This window comes from Rousettus aegyptiacus, unplaced genomic scaffold, assembly GCF_014176215.1.
Source record: "Rousettus aegyptiacus isolate mRouAeg1 unplaced genomic scaffold, mRouAeg1.p scaffold_m13_p_6, whole genome shotgun sequence".
NCBI classification, from domain to species: domain Eukaryota; kingdom Metazoa; phylum Chordata; class Mammalia; order Chiroptera; family Pteropodidae; genus Rousettus; species Rousettus aegyptiacus.
In genome coordinates, this window is record NW_023416309.1 from 66931452 (window position 1) to 66953540 (window position 22089).

General features: G+C 37.7%; 1 protein-coding gene across 2 annotated transcripts; it reads left to right on the plus strand.

Moving 5' to 3' along the window:
- The first annotated feature begins 1280 nt into the window (after positions 1-1280).
- Positions 1281-21072, plus strand: LOC107519068 (Golgi apparatus membrane protein TVP23 homolog B). 2 transcript variants are annotated; one of them, XM_016161314.2, is made up of 7 exons: positions 1281-1415; positions 5266-5348; positions 6501-6645; positions 11553-11642; positions 12755-12886; positions 18459-18587; positions 19901-21072. In XM_016161314.2, the coding sequence occupies exons 1-7, from the start codon at positions 1404-1406 to the stop codon at positions 19925-19927; spliced, it is 618 nt and encodes a 205-aa protein (XP_016016800.1). In that variant the 5' UTR covers positions 1281-1403; the 3' UTR covers positions 19928-21072. The 2 variants fall into 2 exon arrangements, with proteins under 2 accessions (XP_016016800.1, XP_016016809.1); XM_016161323.2 differs by lacking the exon at positions 1281-1415 and adding an exon at positions 1679-1791.
- The last annotated feature ends 1017 nt before the right edge of the window (positions 21073-22089 follow it).

Genomic DNA, 22089 nt, shown 5'->3' on the forward strand with positions numbered 1-22089 from the left:
TGAGAAAAACCTCCATACATTTGGTGACCAGAAGTGAAGTGCTTTATGTGTAGTAAAGAAGACACACAGTAGAGAAGCACAGTAGGGAAGGACTGTTTTTTGTCTTTTTTTTTTTTCCTACACAGGAGATAAACTGAGAGTTTTCTATACACATGGAAATGAATTCAAATAGAATGCAAAACAAAACCAACAAAAAAGAAAACCCCACAACTCACACACTGGATGGGCCACCAAAAATATGGCATGGGCAGCCTAGGTCACCTGTTCCAAGCCGCCGTTTTCATTTCCAAGTGCAAGAATACAATTGTTTCCCATGCTTTCTCTCCTTTGAGAAATTTTTCATTATTAATATATTAGGTTTAAAGTAGCATTGGCAAAGAGCCATGTAAAAAAAAATCGTAATTTTAATAGAATCTCCTCAATTAAGGAAATATGCTAATATACAGTATTCCATGAACCTTCCACGGCAGTTCGATGTAGGCCAGTGCAGGCAGGATGTTGTTATAATTGGTTTCAAAGATGATTTACAGTTCCTGAATTTCAGGTTCTTCAAATGGGCAAGGTCACACCATTAGCAACTAAACTTAAAACAGTAATAAGAATACCATCTCCTATTTACTAGGTCCTTAACCAGTAAGATGCTATTATCATCCTCACTTTACAAAAGAGGAAAGACTTCCACAGAGGTTTGATAACTGGTAAGTGGAGGAAGCGGGGTTCAAATCCAAAAGCTTAAACTCCAGGGCCTACGCTCTCAACCTCTCTGTTCCTTAAGAGTTTCCCGGTGTCTTGCACAATTATACTGTCCATTGTTTACTTGAGTTCTCCTGCTTTGCTATTAATAACTTTTACACCTTCGCAGGCGCACATTTTTTTCAATGTAACACTGTAAAGGAAAACGTTGTAAAACAAAAATGCAATATGAAATAATAAAGCCCCAACCCCGCCCTTAGGACGTTGGTGCGGGGAGAAATAACATCTCTTAGGTAGCAACAACATCTCTACGTGACAAGCCACGAAGCTTGCAACCTAAATCCAATCGCCGCACTGGGCTCCTTTCCCATCTGGTTTTTCTCTCTGGCTAGGACTAGCTCCCGCCCCAGTCTGCGCACCTAGCCCAGCTCCCTGGGCGCCCCGCCCACTTTCTCGCCTCGCCCGGTCCCGGTCCGCATAATACAGCTCACCGGGATAGCCCGGACCAGGCGCTCGCCCCGCCCCCACGCTGTCCCCGCCGCTGCGCTGGCTTCTCCCGCAAGGCGCCTGGAAGCGGAAGCGTGGACGTGTGGGGGCTTGTACTTTGGCTCCTCCTGGCCTCTGGAGACCTTCCCGTGTCAGTTCCCGTCCCCGCCTTGCTGCTGTCGCGCTGACGTGGCTCCCGGAAGTGGGGCTGGCTCAAGGCCGCCATGTTTCAGCAGGTGAGGGGCTGTGCCGCGGGGTGAGGGCGGCGGTGGCTGGGGTCTCGGCCCGGAGGATGGGCGGGGCGCGAGTCGGGCGTCTGGGGCCGTCATGTCCGCGTCCCGGCTCGCTACGGGTGTCCGAGGAGGAGCGGAAGAGGCGGGGGTTGGAGGAACGCAGGCCGTTCGTAGCCCGGGGCCTGGACGCCGTGAACCCTCCGGTGGCGCGAGACCCAGCTGTGCTGAGGGAAAACAGCTTCCGGGTGTGGAAAAGCGCATTGTCTACAAACGCGGAGCGCCCGGGGCCGGGCTGCAGAAACGCTGTCCTATATGAAATTGCGCTGGTCTTTCTCAACCATTCCTGAACAGCCGAGGGGTAACACCCTGACATTTAGGGGTGCGCTGCGATTATGTCGTAATAGGAGACACTGCCAGGCCCTTGTATTCGTTTCTGTTGTCAGACTAACATTGAATTGGTGGCGGTTAGTGGCTAACCACATCTGTGCCCTTAGTCCTTTTAAAAAAACTTTTACTGTTTATAATGCGCATTCACTTAGATCGTCATAGATGTGTGTGTGTGTGTGTGTGTGTGTGTGTGTGTGTGTGTGTGTGTGTATTATTGATTTGTATGGCTCAGGCACTGTTTTAGGCCTTGGGATAGGGCTGTGAACAGTACAGTTTTCTTGCCCTGAATTGTCGGGTATATTGTAGGGTGCTGAGGGATGGGAGTTTGTCGAGGGGTTGGAGTGGGAAGATATAATAAGTTACGTAACTAAAGATATTTTCAGATAATGATAGCAAAGAAAAGGTGGTGTAATAGCAAGTATCTGAGAATAGGGCAACCTTAGGATTTATGGTCAGGAAAAACCACTCAGGAGGTGACTTGAATGGACAAAATCCAGGGATGGTTAAATTAGGCTTTCTCAACCTGCACCCAGGCTGAAGGAGGCTGGAAACACACACATACACACACACACACACACACACACACACACACACACACACACACACACACCCCACCCCCCGTACTGTTCCCACCTTAAGTTTGTGATCATGGACCTCAAGTGAGCCCTTCATACTGCCAGGCACTCATTACTACATTTCCATTGTTCCCCCACTCTCACCCTCCTGGGCCACTAATAATACCTCTCTCCTCAAACTGTTAACATTTCTCCCTTATCTTCAGTTAGCTTGTTTCGCGGAAAATGGGAGCCATCAGAAGAAAATTCACACCACCTGCCATCCTCATCTTTGCCCATAATTCTCCTATACTCTTCCTCTCTTTTATAATAATTGAACTATCTGTGCTCCATTCCTAGGCTGTGCCCTCTTCTTATGCACTGATTTCCATCTCATCTGGTTTGCTGGAAGGCATTGACCCAGCAATTCTCCCTTCTCTTGGCATCATTTTTATCCCTTTTTGTAAGCTTGGTTACACAGCATAGAAATGTGCTCTAATTGCTCCTACTTTAAAAACTTCACATGCCCTTTTGCTATCATCCCATTCTTTGCTTGTTAAGAGACCTGTCTACACTTATCTCAATTCTTCTATTCTTTCTTCTGTCTATTCTAGTTCAGCTTTCTCTTTCCTTCCTCTGCCATATTGAAATGCTCTCATTGAGGTCATTGATGACTTGTTAGAAATACAGTAGTCACTTTTCAGTTTTCATCTTACTTGTGAGCAGCGTTTGACATAGTTGATTGGATCCTTCTCCTGGAAACATTTTCTTTTTCTGGTTTTCAGGATACCACCCTCTTTCCTGGTTCACCTCCTACTCCATAGCACCCCCACTGCTTATTCCTCCCAGATCTTTTTGACCTCTAAATATTGGGATGCCCAGAGTCTGTCTTTGGCATCTTCATCCTTTTAGGTGCTAGGGACTAAAAGTTTGGAATCTTCTTTGACTCCTTTTCTCCTAACCCACATTCAACTCATCAGCACATCTTTTCAGTTCTACCATAAAATATGTTTGTTATCTGGCTGCTTTTCACCCCTTCCACAGCATTCACTTTAGACCAAACCATTACTATTTGGATTCCTTACTGGATTAGCCTCCTGACCAGATTTGTGCCTTTGTCTTTTCCCTCTTGCCCTCTTATGTTTTCTCTCCAGATTCTTAATACAGTAGCCAGAACTTTCCTTTAAACACATTTCACACCTTCTCTAATTCTGACCCTTCTGTGTTCCTCTTATAAGGATCATTGTGATTACATTATTGGGACCACATAGATAATCCAGGATAATTTTCCGATCTCAAGATACTTAATAACTTCTGCATTTTTTTTTTTTTCCCAAGTAAATTTACCTATTCACAAGATCCAGGGATTAGAGCCTGGATGACTTTGGTGGAGTGAGAGGAAGCATTAGTGTACCTACCGCACTAAATAGAGGGAGACGGCCTGAGACAAGTGCTTAGAGGTGGACCAGGACCAGATCCTGATATGTCATGATAAGGAGTCTGTTTTTCAGCCAAAGTGCTATGGGTTTTAAGTAGGGGAAGGCACCTCAGGTAATTCTAGCCTGTAGCCAAGGCTGTGAGAACCACTGGTCTCAGATTGGAATTCCTTTTACCTTTCAAGCATTAGTTCCTACTTCACTTCTCCCACCTTTCACTTACTCTGTAGGCTCTCTGGCCATTCCTTGTACATACTTTGCACATTCTCACTTCTTTCCCTTTGAAAATATACCTAGTCAAGGGACTAGAGTGAGCAGGAGGCCTCCTTGCTCTGTCAAGGTCCAGCTGTTAAACTCTCCTTCAGGAAGCTTCTCCAGAGCCCTTTCTTTTCCTGTGCTCCCATTTGTACTGGCACTGATCTCAATTTGCCTTGTGTTATAGGTGATTGCCTCCTTTTGTGTTCATGCATACCTTCAACAAATATTTTACTGCCTTGCCTGACACTTCTAGACACTAGGGTTTATTATAGTGTAATGACAGACTGTGCCTTATAGTAGCTTAGAGTTTGGATGGAGATAGGAGTAGATGTACAATAAGAATATCCTGAGATAATTGTTCAAATGGAGATTTGTTCAAGTGTTATGGGAACAGGGGAAATAGTATTTATCATAAATTTATCATAGGAAAATGGAGTGACATAGTTTCCATGACAGGAGGATTACAAAGTGGATAATGAGAGGATGATGTAGAGCTGAGGGCGAGACTAGAGATAAAATCAGGGGCTGGTGAGGGGCTGGCACTAGTAAAAGTATAAAAAGCAGATTCATGTGGTTGAGGCAGAAGGTTAATTGCAGTGAGTTGAGGTGTAAACCACTCTTAGAAACCTAAAGTCGTGAAAGGAAGAAACATTATGGGAAGGAAAGTAGAAGATACAAGGGGAGATTCAGGATCAGGGTTTAAAAAAAATCTTCGTGCAATAAAGAACACTTGAAAAAGTTTATATACTGATTAGAAACATCCAATAGAAAGCTTTGATCATATAAGAAAGTGTAAATAAAGGGAAAATTGATGAACAGGCCCCAGAGGAGGCAGGAAAAGAAGTGATTCCAAGTAGTTGGTTTTGCTTTGGATAAAAAGAAAGTTATGAGAAGGGGTCGGGGAAAGAAGTATGCAGTCAGATGATTCTGTAAAGGAGCCCCAAACATTGAGTTTATCTCTGATAGCCTCAGCATTCTCTGTGACTTTGCAGCAGCAGCATCTGTACGCTGGTGGTTTTCTCACAGGGCTCAGCAGCTTGGGTATTGATAGATGACCACACGGGGGTAAAGGAACTATACGTGCCCTTTTCCTAGGTTATGAATTCCATTTGTGACCATATCCCCTCTCCCATTTTGACTAACATGGTGCCTTGTGTGTAGTTGGCATGCACATACTGAATTTCATTTTGCTTCATGGATGTTTAATTTTCCTATTAGGACAGTAATGATGACACTGAAGATGTTGCATTGTTTGATACAGAAGAAGAAACAGCTAATAGACCAAAAAAATCCAAAATCAGGTATGAGGATACATTTTAAGAATTGCGTTAGTGTCTAGTGCTGTTCTGGTGCCAGCGGTTCTAATTCAAGGCACAGTAGTTGTGATATACTTGTGAATATTGTATATTGCTAGTGTGATCTAAAGATCTGAGACAAAGATGACAATTCATATTTTCTTTGTGAATAATTGGTATGTGGAATTTTACTCAGAGTTTTCAAATCTGCAAATCCAGTTATGTGAACATTGGTGTGTTAATTCTAGCTACTGTTTACCAAGAATGCACTGTTTCTTTAGTTTCTATAGATAAATTGCATTTTGATTTATTGTGCAAATTTCAGAATTGCATTTTTTTGTATGAACATGAAAATATCAAGCCAAAGATATTTCTATTCCAAATTTAGTTCTCTCTAAAAAAATTCACTTAATGAAATCAAATTCTATATAAACCTTAAAAACATTATACTGAGAGACACCAGTCACAAAAGACCACATATTGTACAATCTTCTTAACCTTAAATATCCAGGATAGGCAAATCTCTAGAGGCAGAAAGTACATTAATGGTTGCCTAGGGCTAGAGAGGGGTGGAGTTTGGGTAAATGGGTAGTGACCGCCCGAGGGGTAAGGGTTTCCTTTGGAGGTAATGAAAAGTTCTAAAATTGATTGTATGATTCTGTGAATACACCAAAAACTATTGAATTATATACTTTAAATAGGTGAATTTTGCATGGTATATGGATTAATCTCAATAAAGATGTTAAAAACAACAACAACTCTACTTGATGGTTGCTTTGTCTTAAGCCTGAAGTGATTTCTGAGGGCCTACAAATTCTTTTGTTATGATTTTTGGACGTACAAGAATAGGATTTAACCCTAAGAGTATGGTTTCCTTATTCCTTCAAGCTTGGTAAAGTTTCTTATATATTTTGTGAAAGTTTATGTTCAACGAATTGTTAAAGTCATGTTTTCATAGTGTATTTGCTATGACAGCAGGGCCTAGTCAAAGAATGGGACTTAGGAACAAAGAGGTAGCAGATTGCTGCCTCTTCAAATCATCTCTTTTATTTTGACCAAACTGCATGATTATGCTGTGGCTGAAGCATCTTTCATCTACATCTGCAGTACCAGTGTAAAATGTAATTGTATTTCTTTTATTATGTTCTTGGTTTTCAGACACCCAGTGGCATCATTTTTCCATTTATTCTTTCGAGTCAGTGCAATTGTAGTTTATCTTCTCTGTGAATTGTTCAGCAGCAGCTTTATTGCCTGTATGGTGACAATTATCTTGTTGTTGTCATGTGACTTTTGGGCAGTCAAGGTAGGTTTAATTGTTTATATTTTGAAATCATATTTAATATGTTGGGATTGAATGATGTAAGACAGTAAAAAAAATGACAGCATTTTGGATTGACATTAGTTTATCTTTTTGTTACCTTAGGCCTCATCTGGGTTAGAACACCAGGTATATTTAGATTGCGTATAGGTTATTACATTACACACTTGTCTGTGCCTTATGTCTGTGCGTAGATCAGCTTTAAAATTAAATAAAATGTGACAAGCAGCTAAAGATCCTATATATACTTCTAATTCACATCACTGGTTTCGCTTCAGGGTCACCTCCAGCTGTGTTGTGTACGATTTCTAGATAAGACCCCAAGATAGTTTGTCTGCACATACTTAAGGAGTACCCACCATTTGCAAAGGCTCTTATGTGTGCTCTAGGGTAGTATTTTTCAACTAGGGCCAATTTTGTCCCTCAGGGGACATTTATCAATGTCTGAAGACATTTTTGGTTATCATGACTGAAATGGGGAAGTGTCTTTTGGCATCTAGTGAGTAGAGGCCAGGGATGCTGCTAAACATCATATGATACACAGATAGGAGAGTCCCCCACAACAAAGAATTATCTAGTCTCAAATGTCAGTACTGCTGAGGTCGAGAAACCCTGTTGTAAGGGATAGAAAGGAGTGTAAGAAATGCTTTCAAACTTAAAGGCATTGATGAGTAAAAAGGTAGATAGGTACATAGATAGATACATAGATAGATGGACATGCGATAAAGTCATTATATTAATATAGTATTAATATAGACTCTAGGTGGTAGATATATGGGTGTTCACTGTAAAACTTTACTCCTGTGTGTTTAGGAATTTTCATAGTAAAATGGGAAAATATCAGAGGCCAGAAAAAAGCAAAAGCTGGTTAATTTCGGAATTTCAGAGACGTGTATGTTAATTCAAAGACCAGGAAGATGTTACAAATCTATTCACACCATCAACTTAGCCATTTTTAGATTTTTCGATTCTTACAGATATCATAAGTGGTTGGCTTGGTGGTGACTATTTTCCATAGGCCACAAAATGCTGAGAATGAAGATTACAAAGGTCTGTTTTCTTTAGGCTTTTCTTTTGTACAGTCTTGGCTTATTTTTCCCTGAAATTCTTCTTTTGCTTTATACTCTGAAGTGTTTACCATATCTTAGTCACAGTTTTGTTTTGAGGAAAGCTTTCTTTTTGTTGTTCATATAATTTCTGTTTAGCCGAATAGAATACAGCCTTCGGTTAGTTCTTCTTGGTAATTTCCAAACTCTTATAATTAAATAATTAAATCCTGGATTTAGCATTTTAAAAAATGTGGCCAAAAAGTATATTTTCTGATAAGCTGGGTTTTTTTTTTCTTTTTTTTAAATGATAGTTTAAAAACTATCACCTTTTTATCTTGGTTAAATTACTTATAGATATCGAAACAATTGAGATATGAAGCAAAATTAAAGTCAAGTTGAGGAAATTATTAAATAAACTTGGGAAAAGGCGTAGCTAGGGTTCTGAACCTAGTTAGAATAGAGATGTGTCATAATTTTTATAAATCTTAATGCGGTTATCAAGAGAAGAGATAATTATTAAAAAATAAACAATATAAAATTATTTTAAACAATTAAAAAAAACCCCTATATGGGGCTTTTGTTTTATTCCTTCCCCTGACAGGTAGAGTCAAAAAGGTTAAATAATGGCTTAAAAAATTTAGTGGTAATTATTAGTAAAATTTAAAATAAGTTGTCTTCCACACTAGAGAAGATAGGAGCAACTAAAACAGTTCATACAGCAAGAGAAGAAAATGAAATATGTTGGAAGCTTAAATTTCACAAGGCATAGTACAAAGTGATGGAAGTAGTAGCAAATTATAACAGTAAATGTAATTTGATTAAACTCTTTTATACGATAGGAAGTCTAAGATTGGATCAAAAATCAAAAGTCCAACCAAAATGTTCTAACTAAAATTGTGACATTAGAAAAAGTAAAAAAAAAGCAAAGATAACATCAGACCAATTCAAACAGAAAGAAACTTGGCACTATAATATCATTAGACAAAATAGAAATGATGGTAAGACAGCAGTCAATGGAATAAAAAAGATCATTTTATGAATCACAGTGAGGCTCATTCACAGAATGACATTACACAAAACTATGTATAGTAAAAAACTAGAGACACTAGAAGATGGAGGGAACATTATTGTGATAGACGTTTAACACTGTCCTTGACAGATCAAAGCTACAAGAAATAAAGTCTAAAGGATCTGAATGAAATAACAAGGTCACTGTAATGGCAGTATTTGGAACTTTGTATGTAAAGAGGTAATTTAGTACCTTCTTGTTCAGTTCCTGTTCAGCAGCATTTACAAAACGTTCAGCAACATTAACAAAAATTGATTAAATATCACTAGTAATCAAATTCAAATAAATTGCTCAAAGCAGCTACGTTTTCTAGTCCAGTGCAACAAAACTAGAAATTATAAATAATGGTTTGTCAAACTGGAATTACGAAAGCCAGCCTGCCAAATATTTTGGCTTAAAAAGGAAACAAAAACTGTAAATAATAGATTATACACACCTAATAACAGTGATCTTTTACACTCAAACTTTTGGAATGTGTCTAAAGCTGAATTAAGAGGAAAAACAATAGACTTAAAGGCTTTTATTATTAGAGGTCTAGAAGTTTCGAAAACAACAATAAGCTTGAGAGAAGTTAGGAAAATACACTAATATTGACAAAAGCTGAAAGTAAGGAATTGGAAAATGGAAAAATAGAAGAGTTTGAAATATTCTAAGGGATGTTATTTGAAAATGCCAATAAACTAGACCTCTGGCTAATCTTGGTCTTTGCCAGCTCTTATTTTTTATTTAGCATTTCTTTAAATGTTAGCATTTCTACAAAATGAATTTTGGTTTTTAAGGTATCTTCTTTTATTCTTCTGTATTCCTTTCCTAAGCAGTATCATCTGTGCTTCTGATTTCAGTTGCTTATCTCTAAGCCTGGTTGACTCCCAGATCTCTTATCCATCTGTCTTAACATTTTTACATTGCTGTCTTCAAGAGACCTCAAATTCAGCATGTATAAAATACTCCTTGTCATCTTAACAGCCCCCAAGTGCTGCTCTTCCATCAGTGTTCCTTTTTGCATGGCCTGAAATCACTATTTTTTTACTTGAGCAAACCAGAAATATATGAGTTGCTTTCTATCCTACATCCAGTTAATCACAAGGTCCCATAAATCCATAGATTTTACATTCTCCTTGAGAACTTTCAGGCCTACTTTTCTACCTGGAGTGTTATCATTCTCTCATTATTTTAACACAGGGATTCCTTTTTGGGCCATGGACTCCTTTTCATAGTCTCTTGAAGCTGTGACTAATATTTTTAAAAACACAAAAGCAAGTACATAAGATTATAAAGGAAATCAGTTATACTGAAATATAACAAAAACATTGAAAAGGCAAATTCCTGATTTAGTGATATCTATTTTATTAATGCATTGAATTGCAAAATCTAGCAGCAGGTCTAATTATTTCGAAAGCATCAATGAGCATTAACAATATTTTATGATAACTAACAAGTATAGTATAATATGAAAAATCTTTTTATTGTGACAAAATCACAGGTACTCTTAATTCTACTGTGGTTGATTGTATACATCCATAATTTAAAGATAAGCTAAATTTTAGCCATAAGTTAGTGAAAATAAAGATAAATTTTTTTCCCCATCCAAGTTCACAGTATTCCTGAATTTATTAGTGGACACCACTAATTAAAAATTTCCTGCATTATTGATTCCTACCTATTCTTTAAATTTCATTCTAAATGTTAATTCCTCAGGAAGACTTTTTCTCATTCCTGACTAGATCATATTTCTCTGTTAGATTCTTAAGGCATCCCATACTTCTCCCTCACAGTACTTGTCATGGTTGATAGTGGTACATATGCACATTATTTGACTGCCTCTCTTATACACAACACTTGAAGCTCCATGAGGTCAGGGAATGTTTCTGCTATCACCATTTTATTACCAGCACATAGTAAGTGTTCAACAAATATTTGTTGAGTAACATTAGGAAATCTACCAATGTAATTTGGTAACTTTAGTAAGAGGAAAAGAGCTTGGGATATTTGAGGTACTGAGTGAAGGCCAGTACCTGTAACCACTGTCTTAGTCAGTTTGGGCAGCTGTAAAAACACCATAGACTGGTGGGTTATAAACTACAGGAATTTATTTTCCAAGTTTTGTAGCCTGGAAATCTAAGATCAGGGTGCCAGCATGATTGGCTTCTGGTGAGGATCCTCTTCCAGGCTCCAGACTGCCAACTTCTCCTCGTATCCTCACATGGTGGAAAGCAGAGAAAAGTCGAAAACTCTCTCTTCACTCTTAAAAGGGCACTAATCCCATTTGTGAGAGTTCTACCCTCATGACTTCATCTAATCCTAATCACCTCCCAAAGGCCCCATCTCCTGACATCAATGGTGGGGGTTAGAGTTTCAACATTTTAATTCTGGGGGACACAAACATTCAGTCCATCACAACCATTTTTACAGATATACAGTTTTAAAATAAATATAGCTGTAATCAAGATAGATAAGAACAAGTCACAGTAGCTAAACAGCAAGGGGTTTAAGAGCATGTTAGAGAACTAGAGAAAGGACAAGAGTTCAATAGGGAAAAGAGAACGATAATGTTTAAGGATATGCTTACTCTGTCACCTCCACCTCTGCTGGTCCTACTATTGCCATTTTGTTTAATCTTTTGTCCAGGCTGGTATGTCATGGTCTTTAACTAAATATTGTGGAGGTAAAGCTGATGTTATTTTGTTTGTGAAATGGTACAATGAGATATGACCTATGGTAGATCTTTTAGATAATGTTATTAAAATGTGTGTTTATATATTAATCTTTGCTAGAATGTCACAGGTAGACTAATGGTTGGCCTACGTTGGTGGAATCATATTGATGAAGATGGAAAAAGCCATTGGGTGTTTGAGTCCAGGAAGGTAAATTGCAACCCCCTTTTTTTAAAGTGTCATTCAGTAAATTATGTGTAGATTAGGTTTGAATATTTAAGGATGCAATATTCAAGATTAAAAGTACTACCCCAAAACACTTGGCATGTAAACCAGGTGGTCTTCTAAAATTTACTACATTTTTTGACAAGTTCAGACTGGAAACAAGCATGTACAGGAAAGAATCCTCAGAGAGTACACTTTGGATCAGAGCTTACATAGTGTGCTAAGCTGCCTGTCAGGGGCTGCTGGGAAAGGATCTCTTTCTGATGGCTTAATGTTGCCTGGCCTAATATAAGTGCTTCCAATAGCTTGTTCTGTCCTTGCTTGCCACGGTCCTCTTCTGTTTCGGGGCTAGAAAAAGAAATAGAAGGATTGCAGCTGGATAGAATATGAATTCATCCAAGTAGTCTATTTTTAAATTATGTCTTCAGGAGCCCTACGGGACCCTGGTCTCTTTGGGGTTAGCTGCTCATCAATAGTGGACTTCAGTTTCCTTGTGGAAATCAGTGTGGGAAGCAGAGGACAAAATTCCTGGAGATGGTACCAACGAAATTGGCTTCTGCTTGAAAGGGCCTTGACAAGTACTCAGAAAGCAGCATTTATATTATAAAATCTACCTTGGAAACAACTTACCACCTTTTTAAATTCCTGGGTTTTGCTAAGACATTGTGATCATTGTCCAGAATCGCTAAATTCCATTTTTTTCCTCTGGATCCTGGCTTGACCTTTTTGGATGATCCTCATCCAGGAAGGTATCATTCAAAGCTTCCTTATGAATAAGCAGGATCTAAGTGCAAGAAAAATTGAATAGAAGCCCATCAGAGACAACCCTTAAACTGCCTACTCTTGATTTAAAACAAAATGTATTAAAACCAGTTCCTAAATTTACAATAGTGGTAGTACTAGATCTACTGTTATTTGGCAGGGGGCGGGAGGGGCGGTGGCAGGGGTATTCTAACCTTAGGGCTTGGGCGGTCTGTATTTATTTGAATTTGAGGGTAAGGTGTTTTTTAAAAATGGTAAATTTTTTACTGATAGGTATCACAAAATGTTGGTTATTAAATTCATGTTTTTTTGTTTGTTTGTTTGTTTTTTTGTAGGTGTCCCCTGAAGAGAATAAAACTGTTTCAGAGGCTGAATCAAGAATCTTTTGGTTAGGACTTATTGCTTGTCCAGTGCTGTGGGTGATATTTGCCTTCAGTGCTCTCTTCTCCTTCAGAGTGAAGTGGTTGGTGAGTATCAATGTGGAACTATTGAATAATCAATCCATTAAGATGTCTGATGGATAATCATAATAAGCAGCTATCTTTGTTAACATCAGGGATTTATCTTGAATAGGCAGCTTCATTTTGTATTTTCCAAATTCAGCTTCTCAACTCTATTTAAGTCCTGGCAAGCAGAGTCCCATTAAAGACCCCGCCCATTTCATCAGTTCTCCAGGTGCCTAGCAGAATTTTGATTTAGCCCACCTATAGAGATTACCATATTCCACTCACAGAGATTACCATATTTATCACATTATTATCTTGTTGTGTAGGGATGTTCAATAAACTCCAGACAAACATGTTTAGTTTAATTTGTAACTAACAGAGTGGTCTTTCTGAAAATACTGGTTGTTGACCTGTTCTGGCCATCTATTGCTTATATAGAAAATCTTCCCAAAATTTAGTGGCTTAAAACATCACTAGTCATTTTATGATCTCATAGTTTCTCTGGTTCAGGAGCTTGGAAAGGGCTTGTCTGGAGGTCTGGCTTTGGATCTTATGTAGTTACAGTCAGACAACTGCCACTGTGGCTGGAGTGGCTGGCTGGGGGCTGGTTGGGCATTTCCTCTTTATGAGATCTTGAGGCCTCCCACACAGTCACAACACATGGCTAGTTTGGGCTTCCTCATTGCCTGGTGGCTTCATGGCATTTAGACTGCTTTACTTGGATGGTCACAGCTCCAATTAAGAGTGTTTAAGCTCACAACCTTAATTACTTTTTTATATCTTTATTAGTTTGCTCAGGCTACCATAACAAAGTACCATAGACTGGGTGGCTTAGACAACAGAAATTTATTTTCTCACAATTCTGGAGCCTGGAAGGTTGTTGGCAGGGCTGGTTTCTTCTGAAGCTTCTCTCCTTAGCTTGTAGATGACCATCTTCTCCCTGCGTTTTCATATGGTCTTCCGACTGGTTTGTCTATATCCTGATTTCCTCTCCTTATAAGGACATTAATTGTTTTGGATTAGGGCCCACCCTAGTGACTGCATTTTATTTTAATTACCTCTTTAAAGACACCATCTCTAAATGCAGTCACGTTTTGGGGTACTGGGGTTAGGACTTTACATATAAACTTTTTGGAGAACAGAATTCAGCCTATTATAACAGCCTCAGAAGTCACTGTATTACTTTGCCACCTATCCATATTCAAGGGAATGGGAATTGAGCCCTACACTAGTGGTCCTCAGCCTTTATGGCACCAGTTGACCTGTGCTTCTATGAGAATCTAATGCCTGATAATCTGAGGTGGAGCTGAGGTGGTGATGCTAGTGCTGGGGAGCTGCTGCAAATATACATGAAGCTTCGCTCGCTTACCTGCCACTCACCTCCTATTTTGCAGCCTGATTTCTAACAAACATGGACCAGTACTGGCCCCAGGGTTGGGGAACCCAGTTTTACACCTTGATTAGCGGGTGGAAAGAAGTGTAAGAAGGTTTTAGAAGAACATGTAGAACAGGAGATATTGTTGCTACCACCTTTGGAAAATATAATCAGTCACTTGACACAAGCTATGAGTCTTATTCTTTTAATAGTTGAATTTGTCTTATTTAACTGTTGATATTCAGATATATTTTAGCCTAAATTATGTTTTTTCCCCTATTTTTAATATTTCCTTGTCTCTGTAAATAGGTTCTCTTTTTCTTTGTGTGTACACATGTATAAATATTTTCCTCTTATGAGTTGGAAGGTTTATTGTCTATTTTTAGTTTTCCTACTAGTTATCTTTATTACATACTAGTATCATACTCTCTTTCATGAATTAGGAAATCTATTTAATATCTGTTGATTTCCTGCTATGAAAGATGGTAAAATTAACACTTGTGCTTCCTCCCTGCTTTCACTTCTGAATTTTTGTTGTATAGTCGACCCTCGATTAACGTGGGGGTTAAGGATGCCAACCCCCCATGTAGTTGAAAAACTATATATAACTTTTGACTTTCCCCAAACTTTACTATGTAGTCTTATTTTAGTTATTTTAAGTAATATACTTAAACCTGTTTATTGACTTACAGACTGTTTAGCAAGGAAATGAAATACTATTATTTCCTCTTTAGTTTCTTCCTTTTCTATTGCCTGAGTTTTGTTTGTTCCAGTATTATTTTTGTTGTCAAGATTTATAACAATTACCTTTTGAAATGGTATTTCTTATTGGTTGTTCAGTCTTTGATCTATAGTATTTTAGAGTATATTGATATAGTCTTTTTATTGCAGCTTTTTTTTTACCGCCTGGTTGGCTAAATATTGTTGTTGGGTGATTTTTTTCAAAAAACTTATAGGTGTTATTTTTCTTTTTGGCTCTGCCATGTTTAAGTATATGAGCCTATTGACTATTTTTGAATGACAACTTGGCTAGGTTGATATTTTGGGGTCACAGCTTCTTTCAGCATTTAGAGGATTATTATTACTTTATAATTTTCTTACATGGAATTTTGCAGAGAAAAAATTTTTTTTTCTTGTAGTTTTAAAATGTAACCAGAATGTTTTTGTGTTTATCTTTTTCTATATTGATTTTTCTGGCAACTGTATGCCCCTGTAGTATGCAGATGCATGTTTTGCTTTGAATCAGGAAAATTGTCTTCTATAAACTCTTTAAATTTATTTATGTTCTATTTTTTGGCTTCTCTAATTCTGAGGTATCAGTTATCTCTGTTGGATCATTTTTATCTGTTCTCATCTACCACTTTTAATTGCTTCGCTTTCTCATCTTTTTCCTTTTTATTTTTTCATTCAGCAGATATTTTTAAGAGTCTGCCATATGCCAGAGCTGTTTCAGTTCTGGGGCCAGATAAACAAGATAACTTTTCTGATAGTGCTTATGCTATAGTGGAACAGAGTGTAGACAGACAGTAGATAGGAGAAGGTGGGGAGCAGGGAGGATATTAGAAAGGTAATGATACAAGGTGAGGGAGTGGAGAGTGCAAGGGAGAGAACAGTGGGTTACTTTAGGTTGGATGGTCAGCAAAGGCCTCTCTATTTCCTTAACTCTGCCAGCTCCATTTTCATCTTCTGTTGTGTTATCCCACTTTTATTCTCTTCGAATTCTCATCTTTAGATTCTTCTGTAGGGTGAAGTATTCCCAGGAATGCTTTTACTTTGGTGGATTATATTTCATTGTAGATTTTTCACCTATCTTTTGCATACTGTGTTCATTTCCTATTTTTGTTTTTTGCTATAGTTTTACATAGATGCCTTTCCCATTCTCCCTAATTTTGCTCTTGCTTACAGTGGCAGCTCTGTTTGGACCTTCTTTTTATGCTGGTTTAGTGTGAGTGAGTTCCCCTTGACTGCCTTCTCGTGTTGTCTGAGATATCTGGGCTCTGCTATGAGCTAGAGTTTGAATGCTGTCTTTGGCGGCCTGAGGAGGAGAATGTAGCTAGGCCTCTAGCTGCCATGGCTGACTTGCTGGAGTTTTTGCCATCTTTTCTTTAGTGGAGTTCTTGTCTCCTGGTTGGGTGTGTTCTCTATTCTTATTATATTCTCCTGCTTTATATTTTGCATGAGAATCTGGAGCCTTAGCATCCATGTGGGAGAGTCAACCCAGTCTTTCTTTAGCGGTGTTTTCTCTAAAACAGAGCAGGGAAGGTTATGTGAAAGATGGTTTAGGCTCCTAAGACCACAGGGTGGGAAGGTGGCATCACTCAGGCACTCCATGAGTCTCTCCCCACCCTTAAAAACCTCTTAAGGTCTTCAGCTTGATGATTGGGTATACTCCCTCTCCCCCTATCCCACCAGGGAGGCATCACCATGGCAAGCTGCTGGGATTTTCCTACCTCTGTTGGGTTTTTATTGGTTGGGAGGGACTTCCACTCTCATGTTTGTTTCTGCATTTTTTCTTAGAGCTATCTGTGTCCTCTAACTTGTGAGTTGTAAGGGTGATGGTTATTAGTGAAATTTCCCTTAGAACTTCTTTGGAGAGTTAGGAGCTGTGTAGAGCGACACCAAGCTGGCTCTTTCTCTGAAGACCAGCCTTTTTTTTTTTAAATCTATTGGTGCCAGCTTATTTGCCTTAAAAGAAAGTCTGTTTGCTCTTTTTATCTTAGGGGGAGGAAAATCTTGATAAATAGCTTCTTTACACCATTGTAAACCAGAAGTCTGCTTGTTTTAACTTATAAATTTGTTTGTTACCATTGAATACCATTGATGCCTCAGCAGTACCCATGCTTAGTCTGCCAATTTAGGTGCCTCTGGCTTGTGGGTACATACATATCAAGGAGTGTCCCAATTTGAGCAGCATGGGAAGTTGAAAGAAATTGACTTAAATAAAAACATAGTTTTGTGTTTATTTAGGTAACTAAGAACCTTATATAATTCTAATGTGTTTATTTTTATGAAATGTAAGTTTAGAACAGAAAGTACAAGTCTACTTTCTTTGCTAGGGATTTGAACCTATTCCTTAGTTAAACATATAAATCCTGTCATTTGCTTAAAATCAGCTGTACAGCTTGTTAGGAAAGTAAATCTCGATTAGAAAAAGATACTCTGTTTAGCTGACTTGTTTTTTACAGATATAAATGTTTTCCAGGTAATCCTTTAAATAACAGATGAGTTGAGTTTTTTTTAAAGAATAGGTTAGCAAACTATGATGTACAGGCTAGATCCAGCCCAACACCTGTTTTTATCAATTTTTGTTGGAACATACCTTTGCCTATTTTTTGACATATTGTCTGTTGCTGCTTTTGGGCTAGAATGGCAGAGTTGAATATTTGCAAGAGAGACCATATGGCCCACAAAGCCTAAAATGTTTATCTGGCCTTTTACAGAAAAACTTTGCCAACACCTGTTCTAGAATATTTAACCATAGGATCCCCCCGTGTTGTCCTGATTATCTTTATGTCTATAGCATTTAAAGAGTAGGCTTGAATTTCTTATTCTCAATCCTTAATGATCTTAGCAGGATCGCTTATAGGATTTCTGATGTAGCCACAAGGTAGAAACTCTGCCAAAGGACATTTCCTCCTAGTGATCTGCCCCCCCCCAACCCCCCACTTCACTCCACGACTCCACCTCACTCTGTCCCACCTCCACCTCACTCACAGAAGACATACACCTGATCATTGCTGCCTGGAGGCACTATTTGCTTTCCCAGAAGCTACTGGACACACACGAGTTAGCATAGATAGATTCACCTCTGCATGCTCAGTTTATTGAACTTGATCTAGCTCTTGATCATTCTTGTGTAATTCTTAAATAACATTTGAGCCTCTTGGGTCTCATTTACTTTTTTTTTATATCTTTACTCACAGACCAATGGAAACTATTAGAGAGAATGGTCCCTCTACTCATCCCCAGGGGCTAGCATGGTGCCTGGCATATATCATATGTGTTTAATAAATATTTGTTAGGTGGGTGATGTAGAGCCTTGTGCAGAGCATGTGTTAAGTCTATTCTGGCAAATGAAGGACTTTTATTGGCACAACCCCCAATTTGCAAAGTCATTTTCCTTCTTTCCTGTGACAGTCTGCCTTATGTCATTTATGGCATAGAGAAAGGTCAGTCAGTTTTAGGCCAGTAATCATTGATTATTTATCTCTTTCGCAGGCAGTGGTTACTATGGGTGTGGTGCTACAAGGTGCCAATCTCTATGGCTACATCAGGTGCAAAGTGGGCAGCAGAAAGAATTTAACCAGTATGGCCACATCTTATCTTGGAAAACAGTTTTTAAGACAGGTAAGTTTTCTCATTGTGAGGGTAATTTTGATGTGGTCAGTGACTAATGCAATGATTTCTAACTCTTGTAGAGTTTAATTTTTATGAAATACTTAAAAGTTTTTTAAGGTACATATTTATTTAGATATGAGATGATGATAAAATTAATTACTTTTCAGAGGCTTCGAGGGCATTTCAGATATGTATTGTCAGTGTCCTGAAATTATTTTAAAACCAGAGAGATAAACAATCATTGACAATAATTTATTTTTAAAAATTAAAAAAATTACGTTTAGTTCAATTGCTTTCCATTAGTTCTGGTGGCTCTAACAATTTTGAAGAGATGTTGTATGGTTTTTAGGATTTATACTAAGAACAAGTAGAAATCAAATAAGACTTATATAATTAAAGATTGTTTTAAAATACTCATTTTTTTTTAGAATGGATTTTACTACAGTTCTCCAATGTGAAGATTTAAATTAGATTTTTAAAGGTATAAGTAATATTCATAGGCATATAGTTATTGGTTAAATGTCTTGGAAAAATTGATTAATGTCTGTGTTTTCATGCAGTAGGTTGGGCAAGTAGTAGTATACTGGACAGTGGTTCTCAAACTTGAACGTGCGTCAGAATCACCTAGAGGGGTAAAACACAGATTGCTGGGTCCCACTCCCAGAGTTCCTTATTCAGTTCATCTGAATTTACATGTCTAACATATTCCTGGGAGTGCTGATTTTGTTGGTCCAAGTACTGCATTTAGATAACTAAATCCCTGACAGATTGACTACTCAAGTATGCATAGTTAATAAGTGGTATAAAACTGGGCTTATCCCAGCTCTTCTCTCCTGAAATTCATTGTTCTTTCCATATACCGTATAGTTTCTCTTGTATAAAAGATAAATAGACAAAATGGATACTCTTGATGAAGGGACATGGTTCTCCTCCTGAGGGGTTTTTCACAGTTCCAATATACTTTTATTGTAGTGCACCTTATGTTAGTTGTCAAGTGTGTGCTTAATAGGTTTTTCTTTAGGATTTTCAGAGTTTTTAAGTAGAGATAGACATTGTATATGGGTGAAACTGAATGTTGAGCCTGACGTAATGTGGATAGGGTTAGTAGACTTATGTGGCACCTGGTGATGCTCTGCTAAAATGAGACTGACTTGTTAGATATTTGGGTGGATCCATTGATTTACTTCTTCTGCATGTTCATAATTTTTACTATAATTGGGCCACTGAATGTAAGTTAACATTGTAGCTGGCTCTGTTTGCAAATATGGAATGTTTTTCTAGTGTTTGAAGTCTAGTTTTTTTAAGTTCTCACTTTTTTGCAGAACACTGGAGACGATCAAAGTTCCTGAAGAGGGAGAGAAAGCCTGTGCGTTCTGTTACGTTGGGGAACAACTGAAGAGATTCTTGGCTCTGAACCTTTAGAACTCAGTACACATGTTGCAGAGAGGAGTGTTGGGTTTGTTTTTCCATTTTTAAATTTACTTAAGAAAAAAAGGAATCGTAGTTTTCATATTAAGTTTTACTTTCTAGCATTTGGGACTTCGTATAGCCAGAAACATTGTCAAAATTTGGTTAATGGTGTACATATGTGTATGCACCATCATGTAACATCCATATACCCCAAATTAATGAAAGTGTTTGTGTTCATGTACACACATAATGGAGACCTTTGCATTTTGATCCATAGAACAAAGAAGGACGTTCTCAAAACTGTTTGTTTACATATTATTCCTGTAGATTATTTTCAGAAGAAAGTTTTGCTTCCCTGGTGAGAGTGAGTACTTTGGCTTATGTATAAGTTAGAAATTGTTAATTTTACAACTTAATATGTACTTCATGATAAAATTTCTTAGGCATTCACAAGCAGGTAAAAATCAAATTCGGGTCAGTGGATGAACTAGTTTCTAAAATTTTGTTTATTTTTATTTGTAACAAGCCATATATTTAAGGTTCAATTAATATAAATGGATTTTCATAGTTTATGTTTAGAGGATACCTAGAGATTCCTGCTGTTCTATTTATTTTTTTGGAAAGGGTAGCCAGATTTTGCTTTGAAACTTCCAGAAAGAGCTTCAGTGGTCCTTGGCCTAATGAAATATATCTTTTATCATGAAAAAAGTATTATTCTTATGTCACAATGAGAATAATCATTTAAATACTTGGTATAGTAAATGCCTGAAAGACATTTTATTTTATGAATCTATTTTTTCTCTTGCTGTAATGGGGATATTGTATGTAAATCATGCATTTGTATAAATAATATTTCTTAAAAAGCGATCGATATATGTAATGGTCTACAAACTGTTATAGACATTTATAAATTCTGCTGTACCATAAGGTTTGTTGGAATCTTAATCAACAGATTATTTCGTGAATGTATTTATACACTGTTAAATTTTTTAAAAAATGTTTTGTTCAATTGATTGTCTTTTTTGGAGGAATAGCTTTGAAGGTTCATAACTTTATATTTGTATAAAACTTTACTTACAAAGCATTTTGACGTGTAGTCTCATTTGATCCTCACAACAAACTTGTTTTGTGTGACACCTGTTTGCATATGATGAAATGGAACCTCAGGTTATTGAGTGATTTGCCCAATGAAACAGATTACGGAAAGGCCCATCAGGTTGTATTACTGTTTTTAGAAGAAATATTTATCTCTAATGTCTTCCTTTATTAAGAATCACTAATTTATTAAGTCTGTAATTTATTAAATGCTTGGTTGCCATTTTACTTATGCTTATCTGGTGAGGAAAACCGATGTTACATGAAGACATTTAATTTGAAAGATTTAACCTAAATCTTTAGAGTTGAGAGTCTAACAGGGACCACACTGGTTGTAGGTTTTGATGTAACTATGTTGTTATTTGAACCTGCAATCCTAAAAACCAGATATGAATTGAATTTTAGAATATGTGTGTGACAGGATTTACCACTTATCTTCCAATATCTATTTTTCTCTTCTGTGTGTTTCTCACTTATTAGCTGGGACATGGAACAAAGACAGCTTTTCCAAGATTTTCTTGCCGCAGCTTAGTGGGATCATGTGACTGATTTCTGGCCACTGGGTACACTTCCAGTATTCCTAAAAGGATGAGCATACCCATCCTATTCCTCTTTTTCCTTCCTGCTAGCTAAAATATGGAGATAGATGGGATTGAGCCAGCCATCTTGGAATGGGGTGGAAGCCTCATTTTGTGAATAGCAGAGAAATAAGGTAGAGATTGTCTGAGTCACCTCTGATGGGGATAGCAGCCCTGAACTGCCTATCTGAATTTTTAAGTGAGAAACTTCTATCTTGTTTAAGTGTTACTGTTTTGGCTTTTCTGTTTCTATAGCCTAACTGAATTCTTATCAATACAGTATATTTGTAATATCCCCCATAATTATTTCCATTAGTGTAGTATTTAAGATTTAATAGTTCAGTAATACATATTCGGCTGTGCTAACTTTTGCCATAGCGCAGTGATTTTCATACTAGTGAAACTTTTTCTTCTACATCTTCTGTCTA

Excerpts from the sequence above, each read along its gene's own strand:
- LOC107519068 (XM_016161314.2), top strand. Across the intron at positions 6,646-11,552 it reads GTGACTTTTGGGCAGTCAAG|AATGTCACAGGTAGACTAAT; the intron begins GTAGGTTTAATT and ends AATCTTTGCTAG. Across the intron at positions 11,643-12,754 it reads GGGTGTTTGAGTCCAGGAAG|GTGTCCCCTGAAGAGAATAA; the intron begins GTAAATTGCAAC and ends GTTTTTTTGTAG.